Source organism: Balaenoptera borealis, assembly GCF_965194805.1.
Source record: "Balaenoptera borealis genome assembly, chromosome: 6".
NCBI lineage: Eukaryota > Metazoa > Chordata > Mammalia > Artiodactyla > Balaenopteridae > Balaenoptera > Balaenoptera borealis.
In genome coordinates this window covers 6,540,402-6,567,959 of record NC_138863.1, presented here as the reverse complement: position 1 = coordinate 6,567,959, position 27,558 = coordinate 6,540,402, and the positions used below count along the sequence as shown (strand labels likewise).

Here is a 27,558-nt window from a genome sequence, read left to right as displayed (position 1 = left end):
TAAGACAACCCAACTTGGGATATCTTAAGCAAAAAAGAGGTCATTTTGTAAGGAGACGTGCTCCCTAAGGGTGAGAGGCTCACGGCCAAGCCTCCAGAGGAGCTGAGCTGAGTGCAGCCTTTCTGGTCCCCTCCCGTCCCTGCATGCTCCGGGCGCCGGCTTTACGCCTCCCTCTCCTCTCGGCCTTCCCAGCTCCTCAGTCCCGGGAACCGTCATCCCCAAAATCCCACAGGGGACTGACTGCGTTCTCGCTTACCCAGAGTTCCGGATTCCTGTGAGAAAGAACCTGATTGGTCCAGCCGGATCAGGTGTCCACTCCTTGTCCAATCAGGAGTGGCGGGGGAGGGATTATAGACGGAAAACACGGCCGCCAGGACCCCGTAACTGTGACTCTGTGGGTCAGGGAAGTGGGAACCTTTGTGAGCCGGTAAGGTGCCCCCAAATGTGTTCACTGTATACATACTCTATTTCCATTTTTTCCACTTTCTTACTGGCCCTTTCATGCACTTAAGCTCACAGGTTTCTACGACTACCGTGTTTTCTTTTTTTCAGGTTGGTTCCCATAGAAGCAGATATGGGAAGCTCAGCTGCGTGACAGCACTAAGAGTGGCTGAGTTTTTTTTTTTTTTTTTTAATTAATTAATTTATTTATTTTTGGCTGTGTTGGGTCTTCGTTTCTGTGCGAGGGCTTTCTCCAGCTGTGGCGAGCGGGGGCCACTCTTCATCGCGGTGCGCGGGCCTCTTACTATCGCGGCCTCTCTTGTTGTGGAGCACAGGCTCCAGACGCGCAGGCGCAGTAGTTGTGGCACGCGGGCTCAGTAGCTGTGGCGCGCGGGCTTAGTTGCTCCGTGGCATGTGGGATCTTCCCGGACCAAGCCTCGAACACGTGTCCCGTGCATTGGCAGGCAGATTCTTAACCACTGCGCCACCAGGGAAGCGCAGAGTGGCTGAGTTTATGAGTGTGTTGTATGTGAGTCCTGTATTACTGTCATACTCAGAAAAAAAGTATTTTCATTTGGAAAACCAAGCAGAAGCCACTTCATTCTCCTGGATCTCATCCTCTTAGCATCCTCTCTAGATAACGTGTTTGGGGCATCTTACTTTTGGCCATGGCTTACACTCACCATGTATGCAATAATAATAATAAAGGACCCCTTCCTCCACCCCTTCTGATAGCCATGTTCTTCACAATGTCACATTGCAGTTCTTCCTATCAAGAAGGGAAATCTATATCCCCACCCCTTGAGTCCGGACCGGCCTGTGACCTCCCTTGGCTGTTAGAAGGTGGCAGAGGTGAAAGGTACAGTTCAAGTCTAGGCCGTGAGACGCCTTGGTGTGTCTGCCCGCTCTCCTGGAAACCTGCCCAGATGCTCTGAGAACAACCTGGGCCAGCCCTGCTGCATGATGGGAGACATGGTTCCTGATCACCCTGGTCACTTAAGCCAATAGGAAGCCAACTGCTAGGCATGTGTGTGAGGCCATCTTAGACCAGCCAACCGTCATCTAACCCACTGGCTACCACAGCTGCATGAGTGACTCCAGTTATGCTTGACTGGACACAGCCCAGATCAACAGAACCACCTGGCTGACCCATAGACCTGTGAACAATAATAAACTGTTGTTTTCAGTCATTAAATTTTGAGGTAGTTTGTTACACAGCAATGGCTAACTGATACATTCACTTCTGGCTCTAAGTCCACAATCTTTCATGTGTTGTGTCTTCAGACTCTCAGAGGACAAAGATGTGTCCTACCCACCTCTGTATCCACCACAACATGGAGAGCCAAGCTTAGCTGCACACTGCAGGCACACAGTGAGAGTCTGTGGGATGGAATTGCAGCCATTTCACTGAGTAATCTTTGAAAGAGAAAAGAAGGCCCAGAAGGGAGTGGGAGGTAGGGCCAAGGGGACTGTGAAAGAAGGGGCATGTTGTAACTGCCTTCTGGTGCCTGTTCCATCATGGTTTACGTGTCTCCAAAGGGCAGACTGAGGAAAAATGTGTGAATTTCGTGAGGATGAGTGTTTGGCACTATGTAGAGGAAGCTCGTTTTCTAACCACTGGGATTCAGTGAAGTAGAAATGGGCTACTGAGGGTCATGAGCTCCCTGGTATGAGAGGTGACAAGCAGAGGCTGAGGAGCTCCCTCTTGGCAGTGAGGACAATGGGAAATTAAGTGGGAATTTTAATTAAGCAGTCTTAGACCTAGGTGGCTCTGGGTCTTGATCTGTTGCCCTGTAATGCATAGAAATTCATTATTTTATTGCTCAGACTGTTGATTGGGACTGTCTCTCACAGCTACAACTGACAGAAATCCTTTGGGCCCCACTTTTGGTTCAGGGAAACAGGGTCACTGCCCTGTCTTTCTTTGAAATTCTTTATCTTCAGGAGGAAAAAGGATCTGGGAGCTTTTATCCCTCAGTGTTGACATCTGTGTTGATGTTTGTCAGCCCTTGAGAAGCTGCTGATGCTGAGAGAGCCCCTTGAGAGGAGCGATGAGACCTGCCGAGGGGGATTTCTCATTAATCATTAGTTTTCAGTGTCCAGAAAAGAGGGAGGAAAGGCCCTTCCTAACCAAGTGTAGCTATCAATAGCTGTGTGACAAATTACTTAAATGTAGTGGCTGTCAGTAGGGCCACACTGCCCCATCCTGGAAGCTGTCCAGTCCTTGGGGAAGAGAAATCCTCTTCTCAGGACCCCTCTGTCACCCCCATCTCCTCTAGCTGCCCGGATCACACCTCCCCACCCTGGGCTCCTATGACCACGTCCCCAGGGGACTTGGCTGTGAATCCCCCCCTCCATTTCCTTTCCCCAAACAGGCCACCATATCTCACCCCACATGTGGGTGACAGAAATGTTGATTAACAAAATAATGTGGGATTTTTAAATCCCAGGGCCCTGTGCACTCCTCAAAGCCCTGGGTTCACAGAGCTCAGGGAGACAGTTGGATCTGAGAGTTCCAAGGGTCTGGGACCCAACGGTGATGATTCTAGTGAAACCCTCCCACCCTGCCGGGGGACCTGCTCCCTGTCTGAGTTACGACTGAGGAGCCCGAAGGTCTCACTCCTTTGTCAACCCAACCTGCCATTGTCCACATTACCATTGATGTGTATCAGGCAGAGAACGGAGCTTTTTCTTGTGGTGTATTTTTGTTCCATCCAGGAGAGAACTCTGAGAAAAGGTCAGGATTTAGGTCCCAGACTTGTTCCTTAAAGCATTCTCAGGAGGAAGGGAGCACAGGATGGTGAAGGGCCCTGGGATGGAGTTTGAGGAACTTGGGACAGGAGTAAAGAGGACCTGGGAGCTCTTCACCCTCCGTGTTGACATCTCTGTTGATGTTTGTCAGCCCTTGAGAAGCTGCTGATGCTGAGAGAGCCCCTTGAGAGGAGCGATGAGACCTGCCGAGGGGGATTTCTCATTAATCATTAGTTTTCAGTGTCCAGAAAAGAGGGAGGAAAGGCCCTTCCTAACCAAGTGTAGCTATCGATCACTGTGTGACAAATTACCTAAATGTAGTGGCTTAAAATAGCACCTGTTTATTATGCCACAGTTTGCGTGGTCAGGAGTCTAGGCTTGGCTTAGCGGGGTCATTTATTTAGGGTTTCACAGGCTGCACTCGAGATGTTGTCTGGGCTGCGTCCTTTCTGGAGCTTGGCCCTCTTCCAAGCTCATGTGGTTGTTGGCAGAATCCAGTTCCTTGTGGTTGTAGGACTGAGGCCCTCAGTTCCTTGTGACACGGCCCCCTCCATAGGCAGTTTATATCACCACTGTTTACTTTTCAAGGCCAGCATGAGAATCTCTCTCCAGTCTGCTAAGATGGAGTCTTATATGACATAATGTAATCATGACAGTGATCGCATCATGGGAGGTTCCCATCGCTTTTGCCATATTCTATTGGCTAGAATAGGGGTCTAACCAAGTCACGGGTTCCTCCCACACTCTAAGGAAGGGGGTTATGCAGGGTGTGACTCATGGGGGGTCGTCTTATGGTGGGATGACACACCAAGTATTTTACAAATCTTATTATCTCAAAAGAGCTTGAGGAAGAGATGGCAGAAGCATCAACAGAGTCAAATGAGGACGTGTCAGAGGAGACAGAGGACCTGGAACCTCTGGAACCAGACGACAGTGGTAAGAAAGTCACCCCCTCCCTATACTCCTGCCTCATTTCGGCCACTGACTCCTGGAGGGCAAGTCCTGGTCAAGATCTCAGTTTCTCCATCTGTACAGTGGATAGGAAGGTCCCTGCCCAATCATGCCCCAGGTAGAGCTAGGGCTGTGCAGGTATCAGGGAGACCGGAGCACAAAGAACAACCCCTGTAATGGTCGTCTCGGCATCACACCTGTGCCACCTTTGTCTCAGGTACCTTCCAACAAGTTACAAACCTCCTCCACATCATGGACAGCGAGTCAACCAAAACGGGCGCCGCTGGGGCAGGTCCTGACCTGCGGAAGACGCTGGCCTCAGTGATCATCAGGGAGAAGGCCACCACTGAGCCGTCTGTGGTGACGGACGCTCTCATCCGCTGCCTGCAGGTACCGGAGGTAGGGCCTCCTCCCCCTCAGCCGCTCCTCTGAGCCTGGCCACCTGTGTGCACGTCCGTCCACTGCTCAGCACACATTTACTGATGGTTGTGGATGCAGGCTAGGTGCTGGGGTACAGAGAATGACAAGACCATGAGGGTCTCAGCCCTTGAGGCCCAAGTGGGGCCTGGGCCACTCACAAGTTTTCAAAGCTCCTCGGTATTCTGACGCAGTGGGTTTGGGAGTCACCGTTCTAGAGCAGGTGAGCTGAGTTACAAAGATGTTGTGCACGGGTGAAGCAGGTAGATGTGGGGGAACAGAGACACACCAGATGCAGGGTGCAGGGGTGCTTGGCCAGTGGGAAGGCTGTTTACTGGGGCAGAGGCTGGGGTAGAGGATGCTGATGGGAGTGATGGAAAATGTAACCGAGATCATGGTGGGCTTTGTACGACAGGGTAGAGTTTGGACCAGAGCATCGGTATCCCCTGAGGACTTGTTAAAACTTCAGATTTCTGGGGCCCATCGTGAGAGTTTCTGATTCAGTAGGTATGGGGTGGAGCCCAAGAATCAGCATTTCTAGCAAGGTCCCAAGTGACGCTGCTGCTGGTCTGGGGACCACACTTGGAGAGCTGTTGAATTTTAGACTATTCTTGAGCTTTTGAGAGTGGGTAGCAGAGCAGGTCCTTATAGGAATTCTTAATAGCAAGCTTTATTTTATAGAGAGAAGATACGTGGCAGCCTTGAGGGAGGTGTGTCGGGGTCCAGGAGCATAGGCAAAGAATTTGCAAAAGTCTTTTAAAACGTAGGTTTTATTATTATTCAGGTATAGTGAGGCCAACAGCTCAGGAGATGATTGCCCTTGAAAAGATGGTCTGTTACTCACAGATCCCAAGAGGCAGGGGCACGCCATGCCATGCAGGCCCACAAAGAAGAAGCAGGGTCGGGCGGGAGGCAGAGGGAGCAAGGGGGAAATGTACGCAGGAGTGTTTATTGTGGCTTCTGTAGGGGAAGATCCGGCGAGGCAGGATGAGCAGACGTCAGATTGGCTAGTGTGGATAATTTCAGTGAGGTCTGGGGTGTAGGGGCCGCCCTGAGTGGTCTGGTCCCTGGCCCTGGGGTGATTAGAGCAGGTGTGTAGTGGTCCAGAGCGTGAGAGCCTGATAGAAGAGGTGGTTGGTACGTGGGCTCTGGATTGCTTGCTTGTATTTGACAAGCTTGCTCGTGAGTGGGTGAGTGGTTTGCCATCTCTAGGAATTGACTAACCCTGGGCAGTCTCTCCAGGGTCCACAAGGCCCCAAGAAGTCAAAGCATCAGGAAATATAGAAAATTTTAAAAACCACGGTTAATACCCAGGCCATGATAAATGATCAGTGGCAATAAACAGATGATAAACAAGTAAGCATATTTTGTAACTTAACCTGTGTTAAAGATTTTAGTTATTCTTTAATTAGTGAAGGAACCAGTAAGATGTTAAAATCGGTTAAAATGACAATTTTACTTATAGAGATTTACATTCTTTACCAGACAAAATTCCTTTGCGTTGTCACGAACAGGAATCATTTTCAGCATCAGTTTCCTAAAACTTACCTTCTGTCTCCGTGGAGACGTAGCAGAGCCTAGACTATCACAGGCGATCCAAGGCACGCACTCCCACAGGCCGGATGATCCTGCAGGGGCAGCAGACGGCACCAAGCCCGCCTCTGGGAGGCCACCCCGTGCCTGTTTTATGCCACTTTCCAAGTCTTTGACAGTTTTTCTCTTGCACCTGTAAATATTCTCCAAAGATTAATTTCGATCGCAGAAATTAGGCTGGGCTTATTAGAATTTGCCTGGCTGTTTACATATCTGCAGCAACAGTGTTAGCTACGCATCTAGGCTTCCTTGAGTTTGCCTTGAAGATCTAGAGCGTAAATTCTCAACGGGGTGATACTGCTCCAAAGCAGGTAAAATTGGCTCTTGCGGCAGTGGGGTCGGGGGTTGGTGTGTGCGAAGGATATTTTAGTTTTTGATGTAGGAAGCACAGATATGTAGAATCAGCTATATAATATCTTTGTGGTATTACATTTTCATGGTGGGGGGCAATTAGGAAAAAATGCTTAAGAAGGCTCCTTAGGGGACAATAAAAAAAAAAAAATGAAGAGGTTGAGAAAACAAAAGCCATCGGACTAGGCAGCGAAGGCCACACGGTTCTCTTCGGTCCAGGAGTTTTCACGAGGAATCTCTCACTGGAGTTTACAAGCCTCTCTTACTTGCTATATCGAGACCAGGAAAGAAAGGCCAAGACTCTCTGTACTGGATGTCACTCATAGAACGTATAAATTTCATTGACTTCCTCTCCTCTTGAGGTCCCCAAATTTGCTAAGGTCTTGACTGTTGGTAAGTGACCTCCTTACCAGCCAGGGGAGGGGGCCACCTTCCCAGAGCGTTTTGCAGGTAACAGCCCCCGGGGAGAGGAGTCCCCCCTTGTGACAAGAGCTATCTAAGAAGCAAAATAGATGATGTCCTCTTGGACTTGCAAGAGGGCCAGTGCCAAATCTGTGGAGGACCCTGTGTGCTGACCATTTGACACCTGCCTAGCTGAGTATGTTGGGCTGAAGACAGTGAAGAGAGGACAGATTTGCAGGCCACACTGACAGGGCCAGTTGGATGAGCCTGATGGGAGGAAGGGAGGGGGTGGCGTGAGAGATGGCGGAGTCGGGGTCAGAGTCTTAGGCAGTTTCAGGATGGTGGGGTCATCTACCAGATGAGACATTGATAATTCTGCATCCAAATCCAATGTGTGGGTGTTCCCCCCGCCACCAAATAATTCTCTGACGCCAGCTAGGTGTGCTACAATTTAACTCAATTCTGACACTGTCTACCTGGAGATAGTGTCAGATCCCAGAGGTTAAGGGCTCAGTCCCATAAGACGACCCCACCCCCGCCCCTGCTTCAGACGCCAATCGTAAGTTTGGCCAACTGGCTATAGTTTGGAGGTTCCCATGACCTCCTCCTTGGGTTCAATTAATTTATGAGAGTGGCTCACAGAACTCAGAGAAACATTTTACCTACTAGATACTAGTTTATTTTAACAGGATATAACTCAGGACCAACCAGATGGAAGAGACACATAGGGTGAGGGTTTGGGAAAGGGCGCGAAGTTTCCAGGGCCTCTCTGGGAACGCCACTCCTGCCAAATCTCTATTTGTTCACCAGTCTAGAATCTCTCTGAACCTTGTCCTTTTGGGTTTTTATGGAGGCTTCATTATCTAGGCATGGTTGATTAAATCACTGGCCATTGGCGATCGATTCCACTTCCAGCCCCTCTCTTCTCCCCGGAGGTCAAGTGGGTGGGAATGAAAGTTCCAATCCTCTAATCAGATGATTGGTTCTCCTGCCAACCAGCCCCCATCCTTAGGTGTGGACCAAAAATCATCTCAATATAACAAAAGACACCTTTGTCACTCTCGTCACTTAGGAAATTCCAAAGATTTTAGGGGCTCTGTGCCAGAAACTGGATGAAGACCAAATATAAATTTCTTATTATAAATCATAATCTCACACTATTTGGGAGGAGGACCAGTGGGAGGGAGAGCGTGGTGAATTTGCGTGCTCTGGCAGGGCTGGGTCCCTCCCAGGCTCCACTGCCCAGTCCAGGACCTTCCCACCCGCCATACTTGTTCCCCAGATTTCCGCTCAGCGCAAAGTCAACGTTTACAGCCTCCTCCAGGAGATCGTCCAGCAGGAGGGGGAGCTGGGGGAGCACTGCGTCCAGAGGCTGGTCACCATCGCCTCCAAGGAGATGAGGGAGATGCTGCAGGTAGGAGAGCCCTGCCGCCCACCGACCCAGGGGCTGGGCCTTGGTAGGTGTGGCCTGAGCTGCCCGAGGCCCTTGTCCGGTTACCTCATGGGGCAGGAGTAGGCTGAGCAAGCCCAAGGGAGCCCAGCAGGGCTGGAGCAGGTGAGGGGCAGGAGCTGGTGGTGACGCCACACATCCCTCTCGCGTCCCCTGTAGGTGGAGGGCTACGTGAGGGCAGAGGCGGCCAGCGACACCCTGGTGGCCCTGTCCCGAAACCACTCAGCTTGGTCATGTATGAGCTGCAGCACCGCCTCAGACCCCTCAGCCTCGCCGAAGAATTTGTCGTCATCACCCTGGCGAGGCTGGCCGATGGCAATGGTAGGGCCCGCGGGGCCTCAGCCCCAGTATCTGACCCCTTTAGAGCATCCCGTGTTCCTGCCGGGCCTCTGCCCTTGTCTCTGCCCCCATCCCCTTCCATTTCTCTCTCTTAATACCTTTCTCTGGCATCCCTCCTTTTCATCTCTGTGTGTCTCTCTCTGTCCCTCTCAGCTGCCAAGATTCTCTCTCTGTGTTTCCGCCTCTCATTTCTGTGTCTTTATTCCTGTCCTCCCTTCTCTTCCAAACCTCTCTCTCCTCTCTCCCTCTCTGGCCCCGTTCTCTCACTTTCTCCTTTCCTCCTTCCCTTTCCATCCCACAAACGTGTGCTGAGTGCCTGCTGCATGCAGGCCTTGGGGTGGGTGCCACAGGCGAGTAAGACCACAGGTGAGTAAGACCACAGGTGAGTAAAACCACAGGCGAGTAAGACACCGTGAACCAGTAAACAAGAAAACAGATAATCATAATATGAGATGGCAGTTATGAAGAGGACAGCCAGGGGGCTTTCTGAGATCAGGATGAGGGGAAGAGGACCTCATCTCTGTGGGGCCCTCATTAAGGCGGCGATGCTTCACCTGTGACCTGAAGACTCAGGTGATGATTATCTGTGTGAAGAAGTAGATGAGGGAGCCATCCTGCACTGAATGTGCAAAGGCCCTGTGGCAGGAGAAAGCTTGGTTTCTCTGAAGAACTGAGAGGTCACTATGGCCGGAGCTAGAGAGAGGGGGGTGATGGGTGTAAAATGAGCTTGGAGAGTTAGGCAGGGCCTAGTGGGCGTGGCGAAGAGTCTGGACTCTATTTAAAGGCACTAGGAAGCTATTGAGGGATTTTAAGCTGCAGAGTTGCCTGATGAAGCTTCCGGGAAGCCCATTCTTGCTGTGGTGTGGACGGAGAGGGGGTGGGAGGGGTGTAACTGTGAGGTGTCTGTGGCTCAGGCTGGGACTCATTCGGCGAGCGGAGGACAGACGTGAGTAGTAGATGGGGTTCTGGTGGGCGGACTTGCTGATGGACTGTGTGTGAGAGACAAAGGAACAGCAGGACCCAAGAATGACTCCCGGGTTTCAGGTTTGAACGGCTGCCTGTATAGTGTGTTCATTTCCTGAGACGGGGAACACTCGGGGAGAGAGAACTTAGGGCTTAGATGAATTTCTTTTGTGTGGACTGAGTTTGCATTCCTTGAGAGTTGTCCAAGGGGAGAGGTCATCAAGCGGGCAGTTGATGTGGGAAGCAGAGTTCAGAGGGCAGGGGGCCTCGAGTGTAGGTGGTGTCCAAAGTTGTTGTCACCAAGGGGGTGAAAGTAGAGAGAGGAGAGAAGAGGGCCAGCACCTCGCCCTGAGAAACCCCAAACCCGAGAAGGCTTAGGGGGAACTGAACCAGAAGAACTAGAGCAAGATGAGGGCAGTGTGGTGTCGTGGAGGCTGCGAGAAGGAGAAGGACTCAGGAGGGGCCCAGGGGCCAGTCAGGGCCCATCCTCCGGGGGCGCCTGGGAAGATGAGGCTGGAGGCGGTGGCTTCCTGGGGATGGAGGCTGGTCGAGAGGGGGACAGGAGAGGGATGGGGGCAGAGGCAGTGAAGGCAGGAGGGGAAAGAAATGAGATGGTAGCTGGAGGGGCTCTGGGGGCAAGGTGGGCGGGGCCTGTGTGTGGGCTGATGCCAGAGCCAGGAGAGGGGGCAGGTGGGGGGTGCAGAAATGGGGGTCTAGCGGGCGAGGGATCTGAAAGGGGAGCTAGTGGGAGCGGGGCTGGAGGCGAGTGTGGTCTATCGCCGCTCCTCTTTCTCTCTCCCCTCCCACTGCAGTTTCCCTTCTTTCTCTGCTCTTTCTTCTGATCCCTGTTGCCTTTTCACTTTCTCACTCACAGCCTCTGGTTCTTCATCCCAGAACGTCTGTGGGACACCCAGAGGGGTCAGAGGCTGGAAGAGCCCACACTCTGCCTTCTCTCCCCCTTCCCTGCCTCCCCCTGCTCCTCCTCCCCTCCCCCCTTATCCTCCCCCTCCTCTGCCTCCTTCCCTCCTTTCTCCTCCTCCCCCTCGTCCTCCTCCCCCTCCCCTTCTCCTCCTCCTTCCCTCCTTTCTCCTCCCCTTCTCTTCCTCACCCTTCTCCTTCCCTCCTTTCTCTTCCCCCTCCTCCTCCTCCTCCTCCTCCCCCCTCCTTTCTCCTCCTCCTCCTCCACCTCCTCCACTTGCTCTTTCCCTCCTTTCTTCCCTTCTCCCCCTCCTCCTTCTCCTCTTCCTCCTCCTCCACCTCTCTCCCCTCCTCCTCTCTTTCCTACTTCCTTCCCCCTTCACCAGCTTCCATCTCTTCTTACCTCCCCTGCCTCCCACTCTCCCCTGTGGTCCGACCGCACAAAGCAGCTCCCTGGCTCTGCACCAGGGCTGGAGGTGTGGCTAGCGGGGTTGTCCTCTCTGCTGACTCTCCTGCCCTGACTCCTTGTGACCTCTGCCCATGCCCCACAGTGTTTGAGTTCATGCCATACATGGGCATCACCTTGGCTACCATATTCACCATGCTGAGGCTCACCAATGAAGCCAAGATGCGCCAGGTGATCTGCAGTGGTACGTGTCCTACCCGGGCCCGCAGGTCTGGCCCAGTCAGGGTGCTGGGGGATGGGGAGGTGGGGGAAACAGGTAGAGATGGAAGGGTGATGGGATTCACAGGAGCGGGCGACCGGGGAAATGTTTCCAGGTTGGGCTTGCCTTGGGCAGGTTTTTGATGCCATTTGCATCTGATCACATTGCCCCAGGTTTAGATAACTTAATGTTTCTGTGGACCCAAATCCCCAATACCTGAGAAAAGTAGGGCAAAATGTGTTGGCCGCCCTCTGCACTGGAATCCCCAGGATGTGAGTGAAAAGAGGTTTATTCCAGGCCCCAGCCTTGGCCTCGGCACAGGAGCGTCAAGGGCTGGCGCCGAGTCACACCTGCGCGCTCTACCCCCCAGGGGAGCCTTTCACACACAGACCTGCAGGATGAGCATTAGGGGGCTCTGAGGGAGTTGGAAGGGCAGAGAGGGAGGGACTCAGAAGGAGATTTTTCTAGCAGCGTCTTTGGCCATCTCAGTGACCTGCTAGTTATGGAGGTGCACGAGGGCTCCCTCCTGAGAAGGTGGCCTGGGAAGCCTTTGTCCTTCTTCCTGCCCCTCTGGGCTCAGTGCACATCCCCACGGACAGCCATGGAGACCTTCTGCGAGACGGTGCAGTTTTACCTGAGGCACCTGGAGGGCAGTGTGTACCCCGTGATGACCGGGGAGCAGTTTGCTGCGAAGCTGTTCCCCATGTACCGCTATTTTGTGACCGTGTGGCTGAGGGACGACAACCCCGAGGTGGGACTGCCCTGCTGGGGGGTGGGGGGCCCGCACGGTCCCTGGGTCACGGCTCCCCAGCCTGTGGCGCTGGCGGGGCTGAGATACCGCGCGGTCCGGGGAGATGGGGAGCTGATTAATGGCAGAGCCACGTGGGCCCGGGGCCTCAGAAGGCGGCTTGATAAAGGTCCCTGGCGGTGCTAGATGAGGGTCCCTTTCACATGCCTGCCAGGCGCTCTCCGAGCGGTTTACCTGTGGGAGCGATTTCCACGCCAACTCTGTGCCATAGGACTGTTTTACAGCTGAGGAAAGTGAGGCATAGAGAGATCAAGTGTCTGCCCAAAGTTACCTAAGTGGCAGAGCCCGGACTTGGGGGACAGTCTGGGTTCACTGCCCACCTCTGGGGCCCGGGGGAGGCCTGGACTCTACTTCCAAGGTCCCCTCTGTCTTGTGGATGGGGCTGACATCACTGGGCCTTGCTGAGGTCCTGGGCCGAGGGGTCTAGAGACGCCGCTCCTGTGGTAGGTGAAGCTGGGGCTCATCAAGTCCCTGAAGCCTATGCTGAACCTCCTCCTGCCCAACGACGGCCTGCGGGAGCAGGTGTACGACTACATCCCCCTGCTGCTGGCAGAGTACCAGGGCCGCCTGGAGGCGCTCTTCATCACACAGGTGAGGGGCCGAGTGGGCAGTGGCGTGGGCTGGAGGCTTGAGATATTTGGGGCTCCCAAGTGTCCCGGGTGGGGAGTGTCATCTGGGTGGGAGATAGAGCCATGGGGCCTGGCACCTGTAGGATTTCCAAGAAATGAACGCTGCCATTCCAGGTGGAAAGGATGAGATCCCAAAGGGTTTTGGAGGCCACAGTGAGGTCATGGCCTTTGTGTCAGTTTCGTAGGGCTGCTGTAACAAAGAACCATGAGGTGGTTGGCTTAAAACAACAGAAATTTATTCTCTCATTGTTCTGGAGGCCGGAAGTCCGAAATCAAGGTGTTGGCAGGCTGTGCTCCTTCTGAAGGCTCTAGGGGAGAATCTTGCATCTTCCAGCTTCTGGCGGCCCCAGGCACTGCATCACTCCAACCTCTCCCTCCATCTTCACATGGCCATCTTCTCTGTGTCTCTCTGTGTCCTCTCCACTTCTCATAAGGACACCAGTCATTGGATTTAAGGCCCACCCTAAATTCAGGATGATCTCATCTCGAGATCCTTAACTAATTACAAGTACCCTATTTCCAAGTGAGGTCACATTCTGAGGTTCTGGGTGGACACAAATTCTGGGGGGAAGACCATTCGACCCCTGCCAGCCTTGAACTCCTGTGAGATGGAGCCTTTGCAGGGTTCTGCGTGGAGGCGTGACTGGGGCTGATGTGTATTGTGCAGGGGGTCACTCGTCTACAGACGAGGCGAGGCTCTTCGCTGTAAGAGCCGGGAGCAGAAATGAATGGGACGGATTTGGGGAGCCATGTGTAGATCATTCGGTCTAAAGATGGGCTTCACCTCCCAGTGACTAGGAGAGAAAGGGGAAGAAGGCCTTGAATGTCACGCTTGGTGGCCCTAGTGCAGCCCTGCCCAAGCTTTACCGTGCACGGGAATCACCGGGGGCTGGTTGAAACAGAGTTGGATTCAGAGGTCTGGGCAGGTCTGAGAGGTGGCATTTCTAACTGGCTCCCAGAGGAAGCTGATACATCCGGTTGACGGAAAACACAGAGTAGCAAAGGTCTGGAGTTTGACCCTGAGTCGGTAGAAGGTCATGTGCCACCACTTCCCACCTTTTGCAGGTCTTGAGGCAGATCCTGAAAATGTCAGTGACCACTAATACCCCTGTCCCCCAAATGCAGCTGCACACCATCTTCACGGAACTGCACGTCCAGGTGAGGCTGGCAGGCTGTGCTGGGCGTGGCCTTCTCAGGGTGGGCCCATGGGAAGGGGGCTGCGGCAGGTGGCGTGGCCGACCAGGGCGAAGGGTGAGATGGTGGTGGGGCCCCCGTCCCGCTCACGTGTCTCCTACATCCCGCTGGGGGCGAGGCCGTGGTGCTCCTGCAGCTGCACCCTCCCTGCGTGACCCCGCCCTAGGTGTGCTCCAAGGCCCCCTCCCAGCAGCAGTACAGCAGCCAGAACCTGACGGAGGTCGTGCACTGCTTCACAGCCCTTGGTGAGGCTCCCCGAGGTCTGCTGTGAGCCCACGGGAGTCCCGGCCCCGCTGAGCACTGGGCCTGGGGCTGCCTCGTCCCACTGCTCTGGCTCAGGGGGCACGACTAAAGCGGTCCTTCCGCCTGCAGCCCGCTCCTACCCCAAGGAGCTGATGAAGTTCTTCCTCAGCCAGATGGAGAAGAGCGAGGAGGCCGTCCGCGTGGGGACCCTGACCCTGATTAGGGCAGTGGTGAGCGCACGTGGTGAGCGAGGGCAGGAAGCGGGACGGGGGTTGGGGCGACGGGTCTCAGCCACACCTGCACCTCCTTCGTTTCCTCTTTTATGGACACTACTGGGTGGGCCAAGAAATCACAGCTCCGGGTTGCTTCACATTTTCTATCCTTGAACATAGCCCACCCTCCACACCCTCACCCCTTTCCTTAAATCCCGAATCCCAGCTTCCACCCGAGTCTGAATTTCAGACTGTTTACCTGAATCCCCCAAAGCTAAATCGAAGGCTAAATATAAAGCCTAGTTACACCACGTAGACATAGCCCTAAAGCTCTGTTGACCCAGTGCTGAACCTTAGTCTGAACCCCTGATTCTAAATCCCTAAGCCCAAATCCTAAACCTGGCCTTGATAAAGGGAAATACTGTCCCCAACAGCACCAGCTCAGAGAGCACCTTTGCGTGAATTTGAACAAGGTGCCCCCTACTGGCAGCATGTGGTCTTGCATGACTCGAGAAGAGCATGGGTGGCTTCAGTTCAGTCCTTCAGCTCGGTGCCCTTGCACAGTGCGCAAACTGGGCAACTGTACGTGAATGACCTTCTGCTGCCAGTAAGCCCCTTTCTTAAAGAAATGCAAATTTAAGCAACAGTGAGACCCTTTTTACCCATCTGATGGGCAGAGATGATAAAGATAATGACTAGTGTTGGCCTAGCCATTTTTCTGTAAAAGCACAGATAACAAAAATATTTTCAGCTTTGCAGGCCACATGGTCTGTGACAATTATGCAACTCTGCATTGTAGAGCAAAAGCATGGTCTGTATAGACTGCAGAGAGTGGTGGTGTTCCAATAAAACTTTATCCACAAAAACAGGCTTTGGGCCGGATTTAGCCTTAGGGCTGTACTTTGCTAATCCCTGGTCTAGAATACAAGAAACCAGGCTTCTATACTTCATTGATGGGAGTGTAAATTGATTAAACCTTTCTGGGTTCTCAATTGGATAGGGCCCAAAACTTGGGCTCAAAAATCTAACATTTTGTCAATTGTCTGAAGGAAATAATTGCCCAAAAGCAACTGGATAAAGATGTTCATTATAACATTGGGCATAAAAGCCGAACATTAAAAACAACCTACATGTTCTTCTATAAGGAATTGGTGGAATTAATGATAGTATAGCAACATATGGAGTATTATACAATCTATACTTTTTCATGGAAAAGCTGCCCTTTATATATTAAGTATAACAATACAGTATGGGACAGTATATATAGCATGACCTTGGTTATGTGAAAGAAGTCTAGGTGTTTATGCATAAATGAGTTTAGAAGGATGCACCTAAACTGTTAAGGGTGGTTATCTTTTATTTTGATTTTACAATGAACAAATACTATTTTTACAATCAGAAAAAAGTTTTCCATTTTGGAGATAAAAACTTTAAATTGTAACATTCTCCCTTTCTTTTTTTCTTTTTTATAATTTTTATCGGAATGTAGTTGATTTACAATGTTGTGTTAGTTTCAGGTGTACAGCAAAATGAATCTGTTATACGTATACATATATCCACTCTTTTTTAGATTCTTTGGTGCCTGAATACCTGCCATCTTCTACCCCAACCTTATTTCCTGTTTTTCCTCCACCAGCATTAACTTCTAGTAATGCCTAGCCTTGAGCTCAGCCTGACTCTAATTCCGTCCATACCAACCTCTCCAGAACCTTCTCCTGCTCTTTCTCACCTCCCTTAATCTTCCTCCTTCCGTCGGGTGTGTGGTCATCAGCCCTACATCCAGCAAACACACAGCCCTCTTGTGCACCAGGCCCGGTGTTAACACATTACTGCTCACAGCGGCCCTGTGAGGGAGATGCTCTTAATATCCACCTTTTACAGGTGAGGAAACTGAGGCACAGAGGGGCTAAGTAATTCACCTAAGGTCACACAGCTGGGATGTGGTGAAGCCGGAGTTTGAGTGCCGGCAGCCTGGCACCGGAGCCCAGGCTCTCCATAGCTGGGCTTTGCAGTCTCCATGTGCCTGCTGTGTGTCCAGCACCGTGTGTCCAGCTGAGGGGACTAAAGAGCTCTTGGGGGAGACCCCGCCCTGCCCTCAAGGAGGGTCCACTAGGTTCCAAAGAGACACACACAGAGCAGAGGCCAAGGGAGTGAGGCATGAAAACAACGTCCCCCTGGGCTGGGGTTGGGAGAGTGTTGAGAGCACCGGGAAGTGGCCAGGGTGACTTCTGAGGGAAGTGCCCCTGAGCTCGGGGGGATGAGTCGGAGGCTCTCAGGAGGGTGACGTGGACCCCGAGCCCTGGCTCCCATGGAGGGTGACGGGCAAGGCCTCGCCGCTTCTGGCATCCTCTCAGAGCCCGGCCCTAAGGCCAGCGGACCTCCAGGTGAGTTTTCTTCTTTCAGAGCCCAGAATGAATATCAGGACCATCCACCTGGCCATCCGGGTGGTCAAGGACACACTCTCCGACACCCGGCCCAAGGTAACGGGGCAGAGACCCAGAAAGGGGTGCAGGCCGGGGCCTTTGCCGGGCAAGCGGAGGGAAGTTGGTGGCGAGTGGGGTGTTCTATTAGCTGCCGCCTGCCTTCCCCTCCAGCTCTGTGGGTGGAGCCCTGGCTGCCTCCTCTAGTAAGGCCCTTGGATGGAAAACCTACCTTCCCAGCCAGCCCTGAGCACGGCTGGGGGAGAGTGAGGCCCATCAGAGCTGCGGTCCCGTTCCTGGGACCCCTCCCTATCACCAGGGACCTGGAGTTTTCCAGCCAAGGGTCTCAGACACCACCCTGGACAGAGGAGAGGCCGAGCGAACCCAGCATCAGCTCGAGCTGCTTGGCTGGCTAGGGTCTTTACCACATTTGAAAAAAGCAGCTCGTCAAATAAAGGCTAAAAACCACAGGCCCGCCTCCACTGCAGCCACGGCCCCTGGCGTCTAGCTTTGCTTCTGAACACAGACCCTGAGGGCTGCTGTCGAGTCATTCTGCCCCAGGGAGGGGAGATCCAGGCTGGCGAGGGTCTGCACAAATGGGGACGGGAACAGGGCTGGAGACGTAGGCGGAGCTGCCTTCAATACCTGGAGGATGTCAGGGGGAGAGGGAATAGGCTTCTTCTGTGTCACCGCCACATATGAGCCCCAGGAGAAGGGTCAGCTTGTCCTCACCGGGGCTGCCTGAGGCTGGAGGCGCCTACGGAGAAGGGAGCGCGCTCATGGCTCTGAAGGGCTCAGATGAGGCTCCTGGGCGTGGGGGCTGCCGAGTGGCACCCCCCGGATGAGACGGGGTGGTGGACAGAGCGGGCAGTAGCCAGGTGGCCCCTGAGGCCCCTTCCAGACCAGAGCACCCTCAGCTCCTGGCTGTCTCGTGTCACAGGGTTGGGTGTTGGATCCCCAGCCTCTAACCCCCAGCATGTCCGTGCCCTGTCCCCTCAGGTGAGGATGGCTATTCTCCGTATCATTGGTCAGTTGGCCCTGTCCGGCTTCCAGGACGGGCTCAAAGGCTGGGGCCTGAAGTACGTGTCTGTGCAGCTGACCTTGTCCGCCTACAAGCTGGTGAGTGGCCCTGCCATGCAGATGGTGGAGCAGCTGGACTCTGGAAATGGTTTCCACAGCGTTGAGGAAAGTGTGCTGCTCAGTGTACCGGGTTTGAACCTGCGTGCGTGTACCTTCATGACGCAAGGACACAGGCACACACAGTAAGCCGCAGGAGTCTAGAGAATACTGAAACGTGTGCACAGCTCTGGGTTTCCCAGAGACTCAGTATCTGGGCATCAAGCCTCGTGGGGGGGGTGAGGAAACCGCAGCCAAGACCACAACAAGCCCCTGCCAGCCCACAAGCAGGGACCCCTCGATTCTGTCTTCCAGGCACATCACTGGGAGAGCTTTTATCAGAGGAACTTGGAGGAGAAGATGGTCCACAAGGTCACCATGGACACCGTGAGGGTCATAACCTCTTCTGTCAGTGGGATGGCCCACTGGGCTGGCATGCCGGCACTGGTAGCTCATGTCTGCAGTGCTCCGGGCTGGGGGAAATAGCACAGGCCCAGAGTTCTGCACTGTTGCTTCTCCCATTCCCACTACCTGGGATGACTGGGGGGCCCTGAGCTTTCAATTACCTGAGCTCTTGTCTTTCAAGATCCAGGTGCTTGATGGGAACAGGGCAGTGCCTGGCAGACAGAAGGCCTAGTAAGTATTAGTTGACTTAGTGCTTGAAATGTGTCCATTACCTTGAAGTCCCTTCAGTCGTGTGTGTGTGTGTGTGTGCACGCACATGCATGTGTGTACGTGTATGTGTAAACAAGTGATTTTAGTGGTTTAACTCCAGACATTCAGTGAGTTCCTATTATGTGAAAGACACCAGGGCATACACTGGAAAGGCTCAGTATGACCCCTAAGTTGTTCACAGGCTTTAGGGGAAACAAACGTGCCGACTTTTAATTGCAATACAATGTGACATAGCAATAAGATAGAAAAATTTACCACAACAGCATACGGAGGGGATCATTGTCCGTTAATGGAGGCCATGGCCTCGATGCTCCCCATCCAGGGGCAGCTTATCTTAATTATAGAAATAATAGTAATAATAATAATAAGGCTACAATCCATTGAGCACCTACATATAGCAGGTATTGTACTAGGTGTGTAATATGTAGAATCTCATTTAATTATCCCAACAACCCTGTGAGGTGAGGTCTATTATTATTACCCTGCTTTTGTAGATGAGGAAACTGAAGCTCAGAGGGCCTCATTAAGTGGCTCAAGGATTCCAAGCTGGTAAACAGTGGAGCCAGGATTAAAGTGCTCTTTCTAGCTCATCATGCTGTCTCCCTGGGGGAGCCCAGGAGCTGGGGATTCTCGTCCCGGTGGCTAGGACAGGTCAAGCAACTTCATTTTAGTCATTAGCACAGGCGCTCACCCCTGACTCCTAGGGGTGGGAGTGGGGCTAAGGGGGGCCAGGGTCACTGGGGGTGTTCAGTGATCATCTGAGGAGAGGGGAGATGGCAGGGTGAAGTTGGAGGACTAGAGACACAGCTCTAAGCCTCTGTAGAGAAACAGAACCAGTAGGAGATATATATCAATATATCACTTGCTTTATTTCAAGGAATTGGTTTATGCATTTGTGAGGGCTGGCAAGTCTGAAATTTAGGGGGCAGGCCAGCAGGCTGGAGACTCATGCAGTAGCAGAGGCTGCAGTCTTGAGGCAAACTATCTTCTTCTTCAGGGAAACCTGTGTTTTGCTCTCAACTGATGGGATGAAGTCTACTCGCGTTGCCCACACTAACCTCCTTTATGGATTATGCGCTTTCACCAGATTTACAAAATGCCTTTACAGCCACACCTAGATTAGTGTTTGAATACCTGGGTACCTTCACTTGCCAAGTGGACACGTAAAAACTGACCGTCACAGTTGGCAAGCGTGGTTGGGTTGTCTGCCCAGTGTGCACCTCTGGAGGGTTTGGCGTTAGGGGGAGGGTGCTGGTCAAAGAGGATATGACGGGTGTGGGGTTGGAGTGAGGCCAGCAGGCATGGGGGTTGGGTGCCCAGGACCCGCTGACCCCCTCGGCCACGGCAGGTGGATGTTGCTTAGATGGCCCTGGCAGGGACCGGGGTTGGCAGCAGAGCTGGGCAGGGCTGAGGCGGTCAGCTGGTCAGAGTGCGGTTCTGGAGAAGCGATGGTGAGGCCACACTGCAGGGGGAGCCCTCCCCGTCTCCTCACAGGGCCATGGGAGGCCCGGGCTGATCCTGCCCCCCGTACCCGCCCCCCAGGAATTTTGGGTGAGGCTCCTGTGCCACATCATGGAGACGGATCACACCGAGGCCTTGACCCCCATCTGCCTCAGTCTCACGAGCCTGGCAGAACGCCAGCTCCACGCCGAGGACGGGGAAGCCAACGCGACCAGCAAGGGCAGGCACGGTGGGCAGCACCCCTGGGCCGGCTGCTGGGGGTGGGCACGTGGGGCCGGAGCCCAAACAGTCAGGCCCAAGGCCATATCTGAGGAGGTTAAAAGCGTACAGATCTCCTCCGGCAGTCCACTCCTCGCGTCCCCATCCCCTGGCCCGTGCCCCCGGCCCAGACCCCGCCTACAGGGCTCCTGGCTCCGGCTTTCTCCAGGTGTGAGCTCTCTGGGCCCCTGGGAGCAGGTCCCATCCCAGTTCTCTGAGACCACCCCCATCAGGGGCCCCCCAGTTGGAGCACCGTTAACACCAGACTCACGAGAAAGTGGCTAGGCTGACCTCCGTATGGGTGACACCGTTGTCCCAGGGGGGTTGCTCTCGCGGACCTGGGGCTTTGTGGATGGGCGTGGCCGGCGACCGCAGGTGGCTGGGAGCCTTATAGGACACGGCAGTGGCGAAGGGCGGAGACTGCTCTGAGCGGCCAGCTAGGACAACCCCTGAGGTCTTCCTCATGCCCTCACCCAAGCTGGGCTGGGGCCTCTCCGGGCATCACCTCCCTCCCCTTTGCGACTTCTCAGCCGGCCTGGCCCTCCCTTGCCCACTGGTCCAAGTGCTGTGAGCTTGCTTCTCACGGGCTCATTACCTCGCAGAGCCTGAAGAGGAAGGTGAAGTGAGGGGTGTGGGTGTCTAGTTACTGTTGGCTCGACAAGGCCAAGGTTCACAGTAGGAGGCAAACACTCTCACGGCCGGTCCTTGTGTCTACTACGAAGTGGGCTGTCTTGAAAACAGTATCTTCTAAGCCCCAGCCTGCAGCACTAGGCTTCTTCTTCCCAAGATAGCCAGTTACAGTGACGTCCTTTATGGAGAATCCCCCATCCTGACGCATCCTCCGTTCAGGGGGCAATGCGATGCTGTGGGGAAGCGCTTGGCAGGGTAAAGCAGCCCTAGGGGCACGGGAGCAGGGCAGCTTCAGCGGGGGTCGCATCTTCTTCTCAGTGGATCTGCCTGCGCCGCAGAAACTGCTGGCCCGTCTCCTGGTGAGTGGCTCACGTGAGCTGTGCCCTGGCTTGGCCACAGCTGTGTCCTGTGCTGCCTCTCCCTTGAGCTCCTAATTCTTACAGCCTCCAGGGAGAGGAGGCAGCTGGACACTTGGCAGGACAGAGCTTTCCAGGTCCCTGTTGTCCCTCTGGGGTACATGTGGCAGGGACAGTATGCTCCCAGATTTCTCTGCTTGGCCTTTGGATGGCCCCAAAGCATCCGCAGGACACTGCTGATAGCCTGCCCATCCCCAGGGTCAGCTCAGTCCTGCACCCGTGCCTCCTCCTCCTTGTATTGACTCTGGACACTGATCCATGCTCCATGGAAGCTGGGGTGGGGGGGGGAGCCCATGGTCTTGCCCCTCATCTCCTTTCCTTCCTGCAGCATCCTCTGCGGGGATACTCTGGTCCTGGAGATCTTCAGAGCTCTGCTTGAAAACCCCCCATCCCGTCCAACTCTCCCTTTATGAGCACAGACTGTGAGGCCCCAGGTTGGGGAGTAAGGGGCCTGGGGCTGCCCAGCCCGGGCGGGGCCCCACTGGAGTCTCGGTGCCCTCCAGGTGCTGATGTCGTCCCCCTACAAGGGGGAGGGACGCGGGATCGCCATGCTCAACCTTCTGAGGACCCTGAGCCAGAGCATCGCCCCCTCCATGGCCGACACGTGGGAGCTGGAGATCCCCCTGCTGGTCAAGTACCTGGAAGGTGAGGTGCCCGGGGTGCACGCCCGAGTCAGCCCCCTCAGTGTACATGCCGGGTACTAATCACGTGGCCTGAGCAACAGGAGCCCAGGCTCCAGGTGGCTGGCCCAGCCTCTTTTGGTCCTTGGGAAGGTGGGGAGGGAAATGCAGCATGTGGTGAGGACCCCAGTCGCCGGGCTGACTAGGTGGCCCCAGGGGGGAGCGGCAGGAGAGGCGAGCATGCGTGGCCCTTCTTTCTGCAGAACACACTGAGTTTACGTGGAACCAGGAGACATGGGAGGACAAGCTGATCCAGGTAGAGGTGATCCCACCTGCTGAGGCCGGGGTGGGGAGACGGTGGTGGTGGCGGCCTCTGTGGGGTTGGCCTGTGGGGAGTTTAGGAGCCTCTAAGGGACGCAGTCTCCTTCTATCAGAAGACTTGGGGAGTACAGGTGTGTCCACAGCAGATGAGCCACCCTGGGGAAGCAAGAGCCCAGCGAAGCAGTGCAGGGTGACACCCTGCCCGCCAGTCCCCAAGCCCACAGGACACTGGTGCTGGATCAGGGCCGTATGGGTCCAGAGACTGGGGAAGGGGGCTAGAGAGGGTGAGTCACAACTCAAGGTCACACAGCCCTCCTGGAGCACTGCCCACCAATGTCTTCCACCTCCCCAGTTTCTGAGAAACTCCCTCAAGAAGACTTGGGGTTCCAACTGGAGCCTGCCTCTGAGCAAAGAGCTGAACAACCAGATCGAGAGCTTCGACAGCCCCTCCCTAGAGAAGGTTGGTTCCCAGAGGCAGGGAAGTTCAGACAGGGAGGGGACTCCAGGGACAGTAAAGCTGGAGAGGGTCACATTGGGTGTGAGACCAGCTGTATCTGTGGCTGTCTACAGGGTCCTGGGAGGAGAGATGGCTGGCTGGTCTAGATTAGTGGCTTTTAGTGTTTTGTTCTGTTTTGTTTTTCCTTAAGAACCTGCTTTGTTGGAGCTGGCAACCTCTCCTCCAACCACCAGCTTCCCCATCCTTCTCACCTCACTTCCCACCTGAAGTGTTGTCATAGCAGGGGCAGCAGGCAAGGAGTGAGATGTCTGAACGAGTTTTGGTAAATAGTGAGAAGGATGAGGATGACACAGAACCACAGAAGGCCAAGGAGGGAAGAAGATAAGGCCTAGAGGGGGAACAAAAATGTGGGCAAGCTGGGGTTTGGAGCTGGACCCCCAACTTTGCTAGAGGGGGGTAGAGGAGCAGGACGCCTTCTGTCAAACCCTGCTGCACGCCCATCCCCATTCCCACCCTGCAGATTAGTTTCTCACCCCTGACGCATCCAGCTACTGGCTCATGACCACCACATGTGTATATTTCATTGTAAAAGGGTCTTTACAAAACTATAGACATTGTTGAAAATCAGAGAAGGTCTCAATCAATGGAAAGCATTTCATGTTCATGGACTGGAAGACAATATCTTTAAGATGGTGACACTCCCCAATTTATCTACAGATTCAACATGACCCCTACCATAATCCCAGCTGGTCTGTACCCACCAGAGATTGACAAGATGATCCTAAAATTCATAGGGAAATATAAGGGGCCCAGAATAGCCAACACAGTTATGATTTAAAAAGAACAAAGTTGGAGGTCTCAGGTTTTGCAATTTCAAGACTTCTTACGTAATTACAGTAAACCAGACAGTGTGATACTGGCATTAGGATAGATAATAGATTGATGGAATAGAATTGAGGGTCTGGAAATAAATCACACATTTACAGTCAACTAATTTTTAACAAGAGTGCCAAGACAATTGAGTGGGGGAAAGAATAGTCTTTTTAACAAATGATGCTGGGAAAACTGCATAGCCACTTACAAATGAATGAAGTTGGACCTGTTCCTCATACCGTACACAAAAATTAACTCAAAATGAATCATAGACCTAAATATAAAAGCTAAACTATAAAACTCTTAGAATAAAACATAAACATAAATTTTCATGACCTTGGCTTGAGCAAACCATTCTGAGAAATGACACCAAAAGCACAAGTGATGAAAGAAAAAATAGATAAATTGGACATCATAAAACTAAAAACTCATGCTGAAAATGGTACCATCAAGAAAGTGAAAAGACAACCCATAGAATGAGAAAATATTTGCAAATCTAGTCCCTGATAAGGGATTTGTACCTAGAATATATAAAGAAGGCTTATAACTCAATAATAAAATGATAAATAAGCCAATTTAAAAATGGGAGAAGGATCTGAATAGACATTTCTTCAAAAAAGATACACAAATGGCAAGTAATCACATGAAAAAATATTCAAGATCATTACCATTAGGGAAATGCAAATCAAAACCACATCAAGTTATTACTCTACACCCACAAGGATGGCTATAATCAAAAAGACAGGTAATAGCAAATGTTGGCAAGAATATGGAGAAATTGGAACCCTTATATATTGCTGGTGTGAATACAAAATGGTGCAGTGTTTTCGAAAAACAGTGTGGCATTTCCTTGAAATGTTAAATATAGAGTTACAATATGACCTAGCAATTCCACTCTTTAATTATATATGCCTAGGAGAAATGAAAACATATGTCCACACAGGAACTTGTACATAAATGTTCAGAGTGGCATTATTCATATAGTCAAAAAGTGGAAAAAACTCAAATGTTCATCAGTGGATAAACAAGATGTGGTATATCCATACAATGGAGTATTATTCAGCTGTAAAAAGGAATGAAGTACTAATATATGGTACAAAAAGGATGGCCCTTGAAAACACTGTGCTAAATGAAAGAAGCCAGGTGCTAAATGAAAGAAGCCAGATGCAAAGGAGCACAAAGGACCACACAGTATATGATTCTACTTATTTGAAATACCCAGAATAGGCAAATCTAATGAGACAGAAAGTAGATGAGTGGTTGCCGGGGACTAGGGGGATGTGGGGTGGCTGCCAGTGGGTACAGGGTTTCTTTTTTGGGTAATGAAGGTATTCTAACCTTGACTGTGAGGTGATCTGGAGGAATGGGTAGTGAACTCCCCATGGCAGTGACCCCGGAGGGCAGAGCAGGAGGCCTGAAGCTCCCTTTCTCCCTCTGCCTCGCCAGGGCTTTCTGTACCGGGCCTTGGGCTTCACCTTGGCCACCTTGGAGGCTGACAAGGTGGAGGTGCTACTGCTGGAGCTGCTGGACAAGACGGACTACAGCAACGACTTCGACCGGGAGGTGAGGGCGCCCGCAGTCCCCTCTGGACCCTCGGCGGACATGGTGTGCGCACGTGTACACGGGTGTGTGTACATGTGTGCATGCACGTGTGTTTACCTGTGTGTGTGTGTATGGGGGGTCCTCCCCGGCCCCCTGGCCCGCCACCCTCACCCCGCCCGGCTGGGTCTCCCTGCAGGGTGTGATTCTGTGCTTTGGCCTGTGTGCCCGGGGCCAGGTGAAGGCCGTGCTGAACGTGCTCCACGACTTTGAGGACAGGATCCAGGAGTCAGAGCAGTCCTGGCAGATCGGCGCTGGGCGGGTAAGGCACCCTTGCTCCATAATCAGGTCTCCAGAGGCCTCTTGGAGCAGTGTTCTCAGCCCCCAACCAAGGCTCTTACTAGATCTCAGTAAGAAATTCCCCTCTGTGTCTCCTTCACCAAAGTGAAGCGGGGAGTTGGACCCAGGCAGCCAATGGCCAGCCTCTGGAGGCTGCCCCTCCCAGCCAAAGGGCACAGTGCCCTGGGCTGGCTGAGCCCCCAGTGGGCAACCTCCTGGAGTCACCGATGCCTCCAAGGTTTTGGCCTTGACCCTGGACCCTTGCCCTGGGGGTCTGGTAGTTTGGAAGGAGAGAATTGGGAGTGTCCAGGCTTCTTCTTCGGCTTCTCCACAAAGTGGGACCTGAGGCCTGGATTTCTGTTTTTTTTTTTTTTTTTATTAGCACCTTTAATTATTATTTGTTTATTTATTTATTTATTTTTTGGCTGTGTTGGGTCTTCGTTTCTGTGCGAGGGCATCCTCTAGCTGCGGCAAGCGGGGGCCACTCTTCACCGCGGTGCGCAGGCCTCTCACTGTCGCGGCCTCTCTTGTTGCGGAGCACAGGCTCCAGATGCGCAGGCTCAGTAGTTGTGGCTCACGGGCCTAGTTGCTCCGCAACTAGGTGGCATGTGGGATCCTCCCAGACCAGGGCTCGAACCCGTGTCCCCTGCATTAGCAGGCAGATTCTCAACCACTGCGCCACCAGGGAAGCCCTGGATTTCTTCTACTAAAGGCCTGGAGAGCATGGGCAGCCCTTCCCCTCCTTCCACGGTGGGTTGGGTGGCCTCTAGCACCTCCTCCCAGGAGAGCACGGCTGAGGCTCTGTGTTCCCACTGGATCCCCAGCAACACAGGGACCCCTGGCCCAGAGTAGACGCTTGTCAGGTGAAGGTGTGAAGGAGGACACACCAGCCTCTGTTTAGGGGTTCCACACAAACCCCCTACTAACGGGCGGTCATGGCCCTGGTCTGACTTGCTCATTACTGTACAGCCAGGACGTAGCATATAGTAGGTGCTCAATAAAGATGTGTTGAATGAATGAATAAATGAGTGAGCATTTCAGGCACCCAGGAAGAAACTGAAGGAACAGACCCTTCCCCCCTCCCCCCGCAAACACACTTGTTCTTCCCCTTCTCATTGGCCTCACAGAAGGACCATCCCTGGAGGCGGGAGACAGTGAAGGGTGCCCTCATGGTGATGTACAGCTGCGTGGCCTCATACTGCCACCCGCAGATGCTCCTCACCCACGTGGACAGCCCCATCACTGCTAAGATCATTCACCACTACTCCAGCAGCTGCCAGGTAACCCCCGGACGCCATGGACCCACAGTGCCCAGGGGATGCCCTCTTTGAGCCAGGCTGGCAGAGAGTCGCTCTGCATCGTTACCTGGGCACTGCCAGCCCCACCCAGGAGAGAGCCAGGAGTCCTACCTGACACCCGGCATTTGGGAAGCCCATTGCCCCAATCTGTGCTGTGCTCTGCTGCACTGGGAGGAGGGAGCAGCCCCTGAGCGCTGGGTGGGATGCTTGTGGGTTCCTGAAGTCACAGGACAAGCCCCTCACTCTTCCCAGCCCCTCGCACTCCCTCCCTCACCTCTGCCCTCCACCCTGTCACCTGACCCAAGCCCTTTCATAAGGGACAAGAATGGGCTGGTCTTCAGAGATGCAAAGGGACTGGCTACTTTCTTGGAAAGGCAAGGAGGAGAAAACACAGAGAATAAAGGAGAAATGACTTTATCATTATTGTTTTGAAAACTGTGGTAAAGTATACACATCACGTGAAATTTGCCATCATAACCATTTTTAAGCATGCAGTTCATTGGTGGTAGGCATATTCAAACTGTTGTGCAACTATCACCACCATCCATCTCCAGAACTCTTCGTCTTCCTAAACTGAAACTCTGTCCCCCTGACACGAGTTCCCCGTTCCACCTCCCCAGCCCCTGCCCCCGCCCCCGCCCTTCTGCTTCCTGCCTCTATAAATTTGACACCCCAGGTATCTCATATAACTGGAATCACACAGTGTTCATCCTTTTGTGACTGGCTAATTTCATTTAACATAATGTCCTCAGGGTTCATTCCTGCCTTAAAAGCAAAAACGATTTGGTGTCCATAACTTATTCTGCCT

The 27,558-nt window shown here is 53.2% G+C and overlaps 1 protein-coding gene across 1 annotated transcript in view; it reads left to right on the top strand.

The window, feature by feature from the left end:
- Positions 1-3,224: 3,224 nt before the first annotated feature.
- Positions 3,225-27,558, top strand: part of MROH2A (maestro heat like repeat family member 2A) — a 46,128-nt gene continuing 21,794 nt past the window's right edge. Inside the window, 22 exon segments of the mRNA XM_082396756.1 lie at positions 3,225-4,128; positions 4,361-4,542; positions 8,189-8,320; positions 8,516-8,576; positions 8,579-8,677; positions 11,128-11,226; positions 11,841-11,992; positions 12,497-12,640; positions 13,744-13,836; positions 14,039-14,117; positions 14,245-14,358; positions 16,731-16,807; positions 17,747-17,866; positions 18,179-18,310; positions 20,081-20,228; positions 21,206-21,246; positions 21,807-21,948; positions 22,187-22,239; positions 22,597-22,704; positions 25,021-25,137; positions 25,313-25,435; positions 26,580-26,732. Of these exon segments, the coding sequence (XP_082252882.1) occupies positions 4,047-4,128; positions 4,361-4,542; positions 8,189-8,320; positions 8,516-8,576; positions 8,579-8,677; positions 11,128-11,226; positions 11,841-11,992; positions 12,497-12,640; positions 13,744-13,836; positions 14,039-14,117; positions 14,245-14,358; positions 16,731-16,807; positions 17,747-17,866; positions 18,179-18,310; positions 20,081-20,228; positions 21,206-21,246; positions 21,807-21,948; positions 22,187-22,239; positions 22,597-22,704; positions 25,021-25,137; positions 25,313-25,435; positions 26,580-26,732 (2,451 nt within the window). The 5' untranslated portion in view covers positions 3,225-4,046.